Source organism: Lampetra planeri, chromosome 5 (genome assembly GCF_965212315.1).
Source record: "Lampetra planeri chromosome 5, kcLamPlan1.2.h2, whole genome shotgun sequence".
NCBI lineage: Eukaryota > Metazoa > Chordata > Hyperoartia > Petromyzontiformes > Petromyzontidae > Lampetra > Lampetra planeri.
This window is the reverse complement of record NC_136111.1, coordinates 9,275,495-9,288,927: the sequence shown is the minus strand read 5'-3', so window position 1 is coordinate 9,288,927 and position 13,433 is coordinate 9,275,495. Positions and strand designations below refer to the sequence as shown.

Sequence of the window (13,433 nt, the reverse complement as noted above, 5' to 3'; positions counted from 1 at the left end):
ATGGGGTAATATACAGGGCGTTGCTGGTGTGTTGTGTGCTACTATTAAGTAGTTGGTTGTATAGCGTTGTGGCTGAAATGGTGTGGCATGCAGGGTGGTGCTGGTGTGTTGTGTGCTACTGTTAAGTAGTTGGTTGTATAGCAGTGTGGCTGAAATGGTGTAATATACAGGGCGTTGCTGGTGTGTTGTGTGCTACTGTTAAGCGGTTGGTTGTATAGTGGTGTGGCTGAAATAGTGTGGCATGCAGGGCGGTGCTAGTGTCGTGTGTGCTGGCGTTAGGTTGTATTATGTTGAACTTCTTTCGCAGCTGTTGGTTGTATAGTGGTGTGGCTGAAATGGTGTGGCATGCAGGGCGGTGCTGGCTTGGTGTGTGCTGGGGGAGAGGCTGGAGCACCTGGGTCGGCTGGGCTGCCTGCTGAGTGTGCTCGGGGCGGTGGTGATGGTCGTCCACGCGCCACAGGACGTCGAGGTGGCCTCGCTCAATGAGATGTTGATTCACTTGCAGGACCCAGGTACCCGGCTCCCACATTAACACCATCGTTATGATGCTTTCATTTACCCAGGGAAGCTTCACCGAGGGTCCTGCCAAGTTTTCACGATAGGGGGCGATGGTGTGCGTTGTTGCTGTTGCCAGTGATGATTTAGGTCGGTGTTCCCCACAAATATTGTGGAGGGGCCACCACATCAGAAACTGGATTTTATCGGACCACATATAGCTACCCCATCCATTTTTTTTTTAAACGTACCCTTAGTAATTAGAGCTTCGGAAACATCCGTACCAAGAGCCTTACATCGCCTTGTAGCTGTTGAGTCCGATAGTTGCAAGGGACTGATCTTTTTTTGTGATCACACGTCTTTTCGGTCTTGTGTAGGTTGAAGGCCTGCGGTCTGCCTCAAACTGCCTTATGAAAGCATTGGAGACTCACTTATATGTTGGCAGGGATCAATCTCGATAACTTCAGTTGAAGGGTGTGCATCCTCCTCAGTTTGAACTATTGTTGGGTTTTTTTACGAATTAAGAAACGTTCCATGTAAAAATGTTTAAGCAGTCTCCTGCTTAATCAGAACTGCAGTCGTTCCAATTAAGAAATAGTAATTCCTCATTTAATGTGGTAGATGCGTTCCTGAAAAGTACTGCATTAAGCGAAAACAGTTTCCCCATAAATGATGAAACGATAAAGTTTGGTGAGATATGATGTACGCACACAGCATAATGGCGGAACAAATCACTGAGTTTATGTCACCGCATACTGTATCATTCCGCGTACTGTACCATATTGCTCAGCCGTGCAGCTCAAGCAAGTGGTTTGTCGTTAACTGCTCAGAAACCGCGCGTCCCGCGTTATAACAGGGTGCGTCCCGCGTTATAACAAGCGTGTTCCACGTTATGACAGTGTGCGTCCCGCGTTATAACAGTGTGCATTCCACGTTATAACAGGGTGCGTCCCGCGTTATAACAAGCGCATTCTGTATTGTGCTAAAAGTGTTCCGAATGAAAGAATGTGTTGTGTGAACATCACGCCTTAAGGACTTGCTGTACTGCATAAACGCTCGACAGCGTCATCTGGGTTGTGACGTACTTCTTATTTGTAAGCACTTCTGCTTACCAATAAGAAGAGTAGGGTTGTAGTTTAGTTTCATTTGATCGGTTGCATTAAGTACAAAAAAATTGCCGACAATAACCACTTGAAGTTGACAGTTGAGCTCGTGAAAAGAGGAATATAAAAAGGGATACTGTATAAGTGTTAAATAAATACGAAAGGCATGGTGTATGTGCGAGGCAGCCACTCCTTGGGTCTCCGAGGGACACTTTAAGCCTGCGGTACATGTAACGAGGAACACCGATTTCGATGCTGTTGATATTTATGATGATGCTGTGGTTGATGCTGCGGTGATTAGCGTTCATCACGTACGCGGTGCTGGTGGTGTGCGTCGCCGTGGCCCTCGCCGTCATCGCCGTGCCCCGCTTCGGCAACAGCAGCGTCCTGGTCTACGTCCTCATCTGTTCCACCGTGGGCTCGCTGTCCGTCGCCTCCGTCAAGGGGCTCTCGCTTGTGCTCAAGGGTGAGGGCGGCACCACAAGTGTAGCGCACCAACGTAGCGTTGTAATACACAGACACAGCGTAGTGCAATAACACAGTCGTATATATAATAGGGGCATAAAACTATATATTTGTTTGAACTATTAAACTATTTTTACTAAACCAGCTAAGGGCCCACTAGCTCTTTTTCAAAAGCGACCTGGCCACAAATGATAGTTTAACGAACTGGCTTATGTGGAAATTTATAGCAGGCAATTACTCTAAACGCATGTTTCTGAATGTGGAGGGAAAAACCGGAAGATCCGGAAAAATATCAATGCGACCATGGGAAGAACATGCAAACAGATGTTCTGGTCGGAATCGAACCCACAACTTCCTATATTACTTGGCGAGGTAGTTCACATCTTGCCACTGTGGCGCCCACATTAGAAAAAACATACAGCTGCAGAGTTGTGTAATCACATAGTGGTATGACACGTTGGTAGAACACACAGACACTGCGTAGTAGTGAAGTAACATTGGGTTATGTACAGCGGTATTATAAACGGCCCTTTTGTCAATCCGCTGCTAGGTTAAGGCCTACCCACACCTTGTCGGTTTGGTGAGACGGGGGGTGGGTGGGGTGGGTGGGGTGGGGTGGGGTGGGTGGGGTGGGGTGGGGTGGGTGGGGTGGGGTGGGGTGGGGTGGGGTGGGTGGGGTGGGGTGGGTGGGGTGGGGTGGGGTGGGTGGGGTGGGGTGGGGTGGGGTGGGTGGGGTGGGGTGGGGTGGGTGGGGTGGGGTGGGGTGGGTGGGGTGGGGTGGGGTGGGTGGGGTGGGGTGGGTGGGGTGGGGTGGGTGGGGTGGGGTGGGTGGGGTGGGGTGGGGTGGGTGGGGGTGGGTGGGGGGGGAGGGGCATCCGGGACTGGTGCATATATCACCCGTGAATAAAACCTTGAGTCTTTGGGTTAATACCGCAAGGCACTAACCATTGTCCCACTGCTCCACCCCGTTATTATATATATATGTGTGTGTGTCTGTGTGTAATGTGTGTATGTATGATTGTGTATGGGCATGTGCTGCTGTCTATAGAGCTCTTCATGGGGAAGTCCGTGTTCACACAGCCCCTCACGTGGTGCCTCCTCATCTCTCTGATCGCCTGCATCACCACCCAGATCAACTACCTCAACAAGGTGACAGCACCACCACGATCATCGCTGCCATTACCACCATCACCACAATCCCAACCATCACTGCACCCAGATCGACAATGGTTTTGCTTTTGGTAAAGAGATGATGTTTATGGTGGCGGCGATGGTATTGGTGACGGTGTAGGTGCTGGACATATTTAATCAGCACATATGTTGGAGTGATCTTTTAATTTAAATTAATTTAATGTTGGTAATGATGGTGATGAAGATGCAGATGTTTGTGCAGGTACTGCATGCATGTTATGATGGTGTTGATTATGGTAATGCTAATGCAGATAATTGTAATGTTGGTGTGAATCAATGGTTCCCGATCTTTCTGGGCCCACAACTACATGTAGTAAAAAGGTATTTTGCGAAAGAAATCTCACTTGCAACAGTTTGGCGAATGACTTCCCACAGTCTTGCAGTGATCCCCACTGGTCCACCAACCAGAGTTTGGAAGCACTATTGTAGATGATATTAAGTTGATAGATAATGCTGTTCATGTTGTTTATGTTGGTGTGCAGGCGCTGGACACATTCAGCACGCATGTCGTGACCCCCGTCTACTATGTCGCCTTCACCTCCTGTGTCGTCATCTGCTCCGCCATCCTCTTCCAGGGTGCGACACCCGGGCACATGTGCCGTGTGTGTGGTGTGTGTGCCACGGGGTGGTGTGTGTACCACGCATATATCGTGTATGCCGTGCGGCACGTGTACCGTGTGTATATATTGCGGTGCACCGTGAGTGTGCCACGTGTGTGCCGTATGAATGACTGCCTGCCACTTGTGCGGCACCTAATTCACGCGTGCCCCACACGTACCGCGTGAATGACGCCCGCATCACATCTCCCGCACGAGTCTCGTGCAATGTGAGCGTGCAACTTCTGTACCTTGCATGGTACCACACGTGCGACACTGCCTGTACCGCGTGCGTCTCGCACATTTGTGACGCGCATGTGTGACACGCATGTCGTATGCAGAGTGGCGCGGCGTTGGGGCCGTGGACGTGCTGGCCATGCTGAGCGGTTTCGGCACGGTCGTCATCGGGATCTTCCTGCTGAATGTGAACAGCGATGCCAGTGGCGGCGGTGGTGGTGCGACGAACCTGGACCTGTCGCAGCACAGCACATCTCGCCACGCACTTCTGAACAACGAGGAGGATGACGAGGATGACGACGTAGAAGCACGGAGCACGCGGGACCCGGTCAGCCCGGGCCGCATGACGCTCGACAGAAATCCCAAGTTTACGAAGAAAGCGCCGTGACCGGCGGCGCTGTTAAGGATGCGTTTGTGACCATCTCCTTTGTGTGTGTGTGTGACTGGCTTTGTGTTACTCTGTCTGTCCGTCTACCAGGACATGCGTCTGTCTGCCTGTCCCCACCCCCGTGTGTGCGTCTTACTGTCCGGCCAGGTGTGGTCTTGGCCACACAACTCTCATGTTGGCCTTGCTAGGTGCTTGCTATAACAGCACTTGCCCGTACAGTCTATAATAAGATTGTACGGGATATATTTGTTTATGATGTGAGGGAGCACATGTCTGCATATGTGTGCATGTATACGCACATGTCTCTTAGCTATCTGAACATTTCTCTTACGTGTATGTCTGCCTCTCCCACAGCACTTCGTACTTGTCCATTTACACTGTGCAGTACACACATCTGAGCAATATATTAATCGGGACACAGCCTCAATACAGGCAGCACCTGTAGACAGTGTTTGAGAGCCTGTGGCCAGGTCAGGCGGTGGTAAATACCTATAGTGTGAGCTGGAAGTTAATGCCTCAAGGTCTGTACCAAGCTGGGACTGGTACGGGGATCAGGACTGAGTCCCTGTGGGGTGACTTGGGTGAGGGATCGGGACTGTGGGGTCCCAGGAGTGTTTGGCTTTAAACTTGGGAAGTACTGAGTTCTTGGAAGTTTGAGTAACCAGAGTATGAGCGTCAGGAAACCTGCAAAAAGGGATCTGAACAAAAGGCATCTTTTGAGAAAGAGAGGGTCTGGGTAAACGATCTAGGGTGTGTTCTAATTGAAGGGAGGATGTGGGTCAGGGATCAGGGCTATATCGCAGGAGCTGGTTGCATTGAACACTTTGTACATTCATAACCCTTATGTGCTGGATAAGGGCCTCTCCATACCGGGCAGGTTGTGGAGATTATTTGACCATACTTAACAACACTGGTCAGTACAAATTGGTAAAGATGAGGAGCATAGATACACGAGTTTGTCAGTGCAGTGCAACAATGGATGTTGCTGCATTCCCCCTCGTAGCCTGACAAGCCCCGTGACAACACCGTGTGCACATCACAGTGACTCATCCAAGCGCCATCTTCACTGAAGCCTGCTTAGCTTCTGTGACCTTGTGGGACCGGATGATTGGGTCATAGGCAAAGGGTAAGGACCCCTCAAGCAGAATTATCTCTTAACGGTTTGCCACTTTTAAAGTGGTGCAAGGGGCAAAAGTTCACACGGGAATCCCGAGTGTGTGTGAGTGACGCAACGACGATCCCCGAAGGTGTCCGCGTGGAGACGGAACCCGTGCTCCCTCCGTCTCGACGCCTTGGGCACACACCTGATCTCGTCTCACCAGGAAGCCTAATTTGTGTAAAGAAAAAAACCGACTTGTGAAGACGTTTATTTTTACACCGATGAAGGCGAAAGTAATTTATAGTCTTATATTTTTATTTTATAATTATCCGGTCCCTATGGCCAGGATTTTAATGCTGCATTTTTATTTTTGTATTGAGGCTGCGCGAAGCGTGAGCCAAATTGTTGCAAACGATCATGGGAGTCGGGGTAATTGCTGCTAAACCAAACTTTACAATCCTCTCTTCTGGTGGACTATACAATGAGCACTACTTTTTTTGGAAGTCAACGGTGGAAGACTTGTCCACCATCATGGGAATGTGGAATTTCCACCAGTGTGTCGAATCAGATGAGCACCGTTCCTATTTGCTTATTTGAGCAGGGAAACGTGGAGAAGTGTTTTACTAACCTAATGGATAATCAAAGGAATTGGGTTTTCTTACAAATTATGGTCACATTAAGCTTGTAAAAAAAAAAAACCCACGTTTACAGTGACCCACTATGGTGTTGAGTCAGAGCATTAACCATCTTCCACCGTCGGCACACAACTACCGTATACGGCTTCTCCTCGCCGTCGGAGCTCACGCCGCAACTAGACGGGACTTGCGAGATGTCTCTCTCTCTCTCCATGGACCGTGTCGCTGTTGACTGCTGTGGGGGGGGGGGCTCTGGGTAAAATCACGATGTCCCCATCGGTAATCGTACCGGTGCAATGATGTCACCGCGCTGGCGTGTCTTACCCCATCGCACCATTGTTACCCCACCCCGCTGAGCTTTGCTATGCCAGGGTAGACTTGCACATGTGCTCACGTTACTTCGTTTGCAAGGAATGGCATTGTGGGATTCCCTGCCCCCCCCCCCAATAATGCCACAGGGCTAAGATGTAACTTGCGACATGATTGGCTTAGCCTGCACTTGTTATTTATTTTGTTTGCTGCTGATGGGCATTGTTATTCACCTGAAGGTTGTCAGTTGGATTTATTTCAAGTCTTAAAAGAGTCTGTGCCATTCTCTGTGTATAGGCCACTCGGGAACAAAGGGTGTCTGCCTAACAGCCAAAATAAGCCTCATGGATATAGGATAGCAGAGCTGCACTGCACTGATGAGCCATAGTGAGAGAAATATAGCAAAACATTTGCGATGTGTTTAGCGTAAGGGCTCTACTTTTAGAAATGATTCAGAATAATTGTGAAACTTACTGAGCAGTTGTCTTCAAATATTCATAGTACTACATCGCAGAGTATCAGAGTTGTATTAATCACTGATGATCTCTTAATAACGTTACACTTTTGAATAGTTGCCATGAGTATAAACATTATACTGTCATTCATATCCAATAATGGTGACAACGCTGAACAGGTGCAAAATATGAGTTACATTAATCGCTGATCTCTAAAAATAATATAAACGGCTGCCATATTGAGTATGAGAACTATAACCACCACTGATGGTCCCTATTAATGATCAAAGCTCTAAATAATTGCCATGGAGAATAGCTGAGCTACCTTACTCAATGAGCTCTAATGAGGGGACTAGCCGTGCAGTTGGTGGCGTAGAAAACTGGCTGCCTTATCGTGTGCAGCTGTTATGCGCGCGCATGTGTGTGTGTGGACTCAACAGGGTCGTGTTATGGGGTGGGTTTGTTCAGTGGCTTCAGTCTATACACAATGACAAAGCACACATTTGGTAAAACAAAAGGGGAGGGTCGGCGGAAGAAATGTTAATGTTTTTTAATTAAAAGTAAAAAATCAGTCTGCGATAATTGGACGTTTATACTGTGTGTCACAAATGGTAAATGTAAAATCAGACATTGATCATGTAATTATTAGTTCAGGATTTTTGTAACGAACCACATATATAAGCGTTTGGTGCGCGTGTGTGTATTCTCAGGTGTATGTCTGTTGACGCATTAAGGTGTGTTTGCGTTCAGATATAGCTGTGTGTGACCTATGATCAAACGCACGTGCAATGCGCTCTGTCTTGTCAGATCTCGGACGCTTAGTAGGATTGAACCTGGATAGTGGTTGGATGAGCGATCGCCAAGCATCAGAGACAGGTGCTGTCGGGTGCTGCAGGGTTATGTCAGCAGCCGGAAGTGCAGCAAAATCCATTGTTCTGCACTACGCTTTAACGTATATACTCCTCGCAGTAATATATTTGTAAATATTTAGTTGAGATTCATTAAAACAACGTAGAATTTTAGGCTGACCCTGGCCGATGAGTTCGTGCAGTGAACTTCCACGTATTTTGGCTTCATATTTATATATCTATAAGCATAGACTTGATTATGTGTGCCAAATTGTAGCTTTCTAGCCCCTATGGAACATCACTCGAATTAAAATCCGTATAATTTGCAAGTTGGATACAGCATGTGACCTGTCAGCAAGACGTCACCGCTGCACCAATAGAGACGAGTCTTGTAACAGATTAATTTATGTTTTCGCGTCATTTTCTAGATTGCTGTGTGAGCATTGTTGGTGTGTGTGTCAGCATGTGTTCTGGACTGGTTTGTACCGGTTTGTGCACTGACGTTTGTGTGTATGTGCGTGCGCCTGTATATGCCAGAGTGCAATGTGCATGGATGGATGTGTGTGAGCGTTGGTGTGTACAGCTGCCAGGCTACATACTTCAAAGTGCACGTAGCCTGGCACAAGCGCTGTTGCAACATCACCATTATATAGTGGTGAATAGTGGCCGTTGTGACCGCTGTGTTGTATGCGTGAGCATGTGTGTGTGTGTGCTTTGTGTATAACGGTGCGTGCGTGCGCCTAGCGGATTTTGCTTTGAATCCAAGTCACGTAGCGCGACACACGTGTGTACACCCCGGGCTTGTACTGTTGGGCACACCCCTCGCCGAAGCTCACCACGCCGTGCAGCACGTGAATGGGGGGCGCCCCCTCGGCACCCCCAGGGCGCGCACATACCAGTGGGCCCCCCGAATCGCCCTGCACGCACGCCACGAGTCCACACATCGCACCATAGGTTAATCACTCGTACGTCTCACACCACTGCATTTAGTGTTTAGGTTGTTGTCCTTCCCCCCACCCCCCAATTAGAACGTTTGGCAACGTACGGTGCGAAAAAGCTCAACATACATATACCGCACATTGCATGCACAGCATGTTTCATATGTTCCACATGCACTACGGGTTGCTACATCGCATGCACATCAATGCGTTGCATTGCTTACCTCCCGCCACACACCACTGCGGGTTCATCCATCGAACTCATCGCGTGTTACGCATCTCACACCAACGCAATGCACCCCACGGGTTCGCACGTCGCACGCATCACGCACCGCACGCCACCCGTCGGCTCACATCTCACCTGGCACGTGTCAACCCCGCCCCGCTCGAAGTTGCCGGCGCACAGCATGTTGGCGGTGATGCCGCCGTTGTAGGCCTGGCGCGTGTTACAGCGCGGGGTGGCGATCACCTTCACCTGCGCCTCCAGCAGCTCCTGCGAGCCCGCTACATACGAAAACCAACAAAAAATGCGCCAAGGCTAGCCAGGTGCACGTTGGGGCCACGCGAAGCGTCGAAGGCCCGCTGGGCCCAGAGCTGGCCACGTTTGCGTTTGTTCCCGTCGTGCGCACGCACCTCCCTTGAAGCTCGTGGCCCCCCAGCCCGAGATGTCGCAGTTGTAGTCGGCGGGCAGCGCCTCCCCCTGTTGAGGGAGGCACGCGGTGCGCACGTAGCGCGACTCCTGCGCGCAGTGACTCCCGACCTTTCGTAGCTTCATCAGCGCTGGCGACACGGGGAGTGGGGGGGAGACGTTGGGGATGGTGGGGGAGGTACGGTACAGGGGTGTGGAGAAACTCAGGTGGATATGAGGAGACGGGGGGGGGGGGTGCACAGGAAGATTCGAGAGGGGATATGGGGAGAGGGGGGGGGGGCAAAGAAAGATGTATTACAAATTACAATGCAGTGGGACGTGAGAAGATGCATGATGCTGATGGACTTGGTGATGGTGGAAATACTTATGGAGTGGCTGATGGAGGTAGCGATGTTGATGAATGTGATGGTCATGGAGGTGGTATTTATGTATGTATGTTGAACTTCTTTCGCACTGTACGTAGCAAACCGTGCTTATCAGAGGTGCTGTTAATACAGAAGTTGATGGAGGTTGAATGCATCCATAGCTATCTTGATATAATTCACTATGTTGCTAAACGTGGCAATCGTGTTGCAGTATTCTTGTGGTGATGATGGTGACAGCAGGTTTCGGGATGGGTGTATGATGGTGATTTTATGGTGGTGGTTATGGTGATATAATAATGGTAATGTGGTGATGGGATGATGGTCATGGTGATGTGATAATAATGACGAAAAGATGATGTGATGGTCATAGACATTACCCAAGTCGTTGTCATGCTCGTACTGTCCCTTCCCCCACCCTTCGTGCACAATGATTTGCTCCACATCGAAGCCCTGCTCGGAGCCAGCCGCTTCGCGATCCAAGCGCCCCACACCCAGCTTCACCCGGAAATTCTCTGTCTTGCTGCTCCACCACCACCACAGCATAAATACGAGCACAACAACAACACCACCACCACCATCGTCAACACGATACATTTGTGGATCCCGTGCGTGTGTGCTCGTGGATCTGTGCTTCGCGAGTTACGCACGTGGTGCCGATGCAGTGGGCGGCGGTGGCCACCCAGCACGGTGCGACGAGCGTGCCCCCGCACATGTGCACGGTGGAGACGGCGTTGCTCAGGAAGAATCGCTGCCGTATCTGCAGCGACGCCTGCCAGGGGTGCGAGCCGAGCCGCGCGTTTTGCCCCCCCACGATCCGGCCCATGAACGACTGTTGGGGGTTTGAGTTGATGGGGGGGGGGGGCAGCGTGGTGAAACGTGTGCAGTGGAACGCCGCTCGTCCGACCTGTCGCGTAGCTGCCCTGACCCATTAACCATCACGTCCAGCAGTTTTGGTGCACAATCATTGGTGTAACTGGGATTGTATATTGAAAATAAGCAGTTTTCTAGAGAGGAATTCGCGCAAGGCTTCAGCGCTTTACGTTAAAGCTTGAGTTGTGGAGAAAGCCTGTGAAAACAGTTGAGTTTTAAGAAGTTATTTAAAAGGTGTAATAGACTCAGATTCCATAATGGACCGAATAAGGGAATTCCACAATCGCGGAGCCTGTCTGCAAAAATCTCTTGTCTCCCATAGAACAAAATCTGGTCTTTGGAATAATGAGGACACCAGACTCGGCAGATTAACCGACATCATCACACATCTGCCCATACCTCGGTCCCCAACGAGTCTGATACGTGATCGTGTACTGGACTCGTGCCTCTGGGTACACTTGGTACATGTGTACTTGTTGAGGTGGTTGGACGCCCCAGGAGTAAGGATGCTGAGCTGCCATGGCTTAGATGCTTGGTTTTGACACTCATGCGGTGAACATTACTGTGGTCGAGAAGGTGAGAAAGTGCCGCTCTTTAATAACCTCTCTCTGGCCTATGTGCTATGAAGAAGGGGCATTGCCCAAAACGTCGCCAATTGTATATATATATTTTAGGGCAGTGTTATTTACAAATGTGTCGAGTTTTGTTACGTGTGGATGGGGTTAAGCACAGTTATTTCGGAGGTAGCTCTGTGATATGTGCTTCTGCTTGCGATTATCGAAAACAAACAGTTGCACTGCTCCGCCATAGAGATCCGAATGGACATTACATCTTGTGACAAACGCCGATAGCACCATCGGGATGGATTTGAGGATAAAAACACAATTTTTTTTTTTAAACGTACCCTCGTGTTTCTGGGTGCACGATCAATGTCCACACCTGAACTTCAGGCAGTCCACATGTGCTGAACTCTGTTCCAGGCTGAGGCTGTGGTTGAGGTGGTTGTGGTTGTGGTGGTTGAGGCTGTGGTTTAGGCCTGGGTCTCTGTTGCTGTGGCTTTTCCTGGACTGGAAGGAGAGAGCGGCAATATACAGGGAGAGCCGCTACAAACGTGAGTGGCTCACGGCTCGCACGAGCCCAATCCACCCCTCTTCATCAAGCTCTGCCGTAGCCCCCCCCCCCCCCCCATTTTTTTTGTGATCAGTGCTGTGTCCCAGGCCCGCATTGAGTTGGAGTAAAAACATTTTTAAAAACTGCACCGACAATCCCCCATGTGGTGGGTGGGACCGTCGTCATGTGAGACTGGAAAAGAAGAAACGATCCGAACGATCGAAGCATTTGAGATGTGGCCGTTTAGGACATTGAGAATGCTATGGTTGGGGTCGTGTTCACACCTTTATCAGCACACACAGGCAGCTGACAGTATTCCCAGGCCTTGACTCCACGGTCATTGAAGGTGTAGCACCAAGGCTTCGTGTCTCCATCTGGGTTCCTGCACAATCACCACCATTTTAAAACAATGCCAACATCACTCCCGACGTCACTGTCATCCTGACTCATCACTGCCAACGTCACTTTAAATGTCGCAATTGTCAGCAGGCGTTATTATCATCATCACTACCAACATCTATATATCAGCTCAAGCCCCAAAAAATCATGTGATTTGTGTGGCCACCCCATCTCTGAAATCCCTGCCCTCTCCCCAACCCCTGTGGAAGCCCACACTGCATTGTGCAACTGCATTTTATTTTCTGCTCCTCTCTGTCCCTCTCCTTACTTTACCTCCCCTCCCTGACATCTTGAACTGGTCATTCTTCCTCTCCTTCCAATTCCTGTCCACCGGTGCTCCTCCCGGCTGCTCGTCTTTGTCCACCTTGGCGACTTCCGTCCCGGCATCACTTTCTTTTCCCATTCCTTTTTCTTTCCCCATACATTTATTTACTTGACTCTACACCCATTTTTGTGATGGTGGTGGCTGTGGTGTGCCACAGGGACATAGTTTTGTCACTACCAACGATTCGTATAATCAAGTCTAGGTTTTTTTTGGATTAGATCGCGTAAATATTAAAATATTGTTAAACCCGCCGCCACCCGACAGCCAATTAGTAAGGTTTGTCATTCAAACAGAACATGCCAATTCGTTACGAGTAGTGTATTTGCCTCACCGACAGCGGATGTGCATGTGATGGTGCGGTTGTAGAGCGGTTGTAATCGTAGAAGGTGGTGTGATAGTGGTCGCGTTCATGCACCGGCAGTGGTTGTGTAGGTGGTAGTGGTTAGTGCGCTGTGCTCGGAACCCAGTGACCCGAGTTCGATTCCTGCTCACTATTGTCTGAACCAGTCCAGGGCCTCCCCTAGGTCAACTCAGTCTCAAATTAGTACCTGGTGCGATGTGTAAACATCGTCACTTGGGAGACAAAGGCGGCCGAGCGTGGTATTGACCACCCGCTCGGCCCCAAAAGTCCGCTCGGTCTCTCCGCGTGGGACTTGTCCGCATCGCGTGTTAAGTTGGGAAGTGCGCGCGCGGGTTCGTCGCCGCGGTTTTGCGACACCTGCAGTAGTTGTGCTCGCCGACCCCCCACTGCTCGGCCTCTGGGCGGTGGGCACTATACGGCTCCTTGAGCAGCTCCGCCGTGTCCCAGCGCAGGCAGCGGCGGCCGGACAAGGTGAGCGACGCGGGGCCCCGGTAAGACGCGCCGGCTCCCTCCACGCAGTCCCTGTCATCTGCCCCCACAACACGTGGGGAGTTACCGCTCCTTCCACACACACACACTCGCGCGCTCGTCTGTG

The 13,433-nt window shown here is 50.2% G+C and overlaps 2 protein-coding genes across 3 annotated transcripts in view; one reads left to right on the top strand and one right to left on the bottom strand.

Annotated features, from left to right (window-relative positions):
• The window catches only part of LOC144718813 (magnesium transporter NIPA2-like), a 22,344-nt gene extending 14,800 nt beyond the window's left edge, over nt 1-7,544 (top strand). For both annotated transcript variants that reach the window (XM_078594365.1, XM_078594364.1), the window contains exons 5-9: nt 352-512; nt 1,900-2,064; nt 3,112-3,212; nt 3,737-3,830; nt 4,192-7,544. In XM_078594365.1, coding sequence (XP_078450491.1) covers nt 352-512; nt 1,900-2,064; nt 3,112-3,212; nt 3,737-3,830; nt 4,192-4,475 — 805 coding nt within the window. In that variant the 3' untranslated portion in view covers nt 4,476-7,544. The remainder of the gene's footprint in view (nt 1-351; nt 513-1,899; nt 2,065-3,111; nt 3,213-3,736; nt 3,831-4,191) is intronic.
• Nucleotides 7,509-13,433, bottom strand: part of LOC144718812 (factor VII-activating protease-like) — an 18,499-nt gene continuing 12,574 nt past the window's right edge. The window contains exons 9-16 of the mRNA XM_078594363.1: nt 13,196-13,367; nt 12,038-12,135; nt 11,583-11,710; nt 10,421-10,602; nt 10,151-10,293; nt 9,393-9,539; nt 9,121-9,263; nt 7,509-8,738 (exon numbers count right to left, since the gene is read on the bottom strand). Of these exons, the coding sequence (XP_078450489.1) occupies nt 8,562-8,738; nt 9,121-9,263; nt 9,393-9,539; nt 10,151-10,293; nt 10,421-10,602; nt 11,583-11,710; nt 12,038-12,135; nt 13,196-13,367 (1,190 nt within the window). The 3' untranslated portion in view covers nt 7,509-8,561. The remainder of the gene's footprint in view (nt 8,739-9,120; nt 9,264-9,392; nt 9,540-10,150; nt 10,294-10,420; nt 10,603-11,582; nt 11,711-12,037; nt 12,136-13,195; nt 13,368-13,433) is intronic.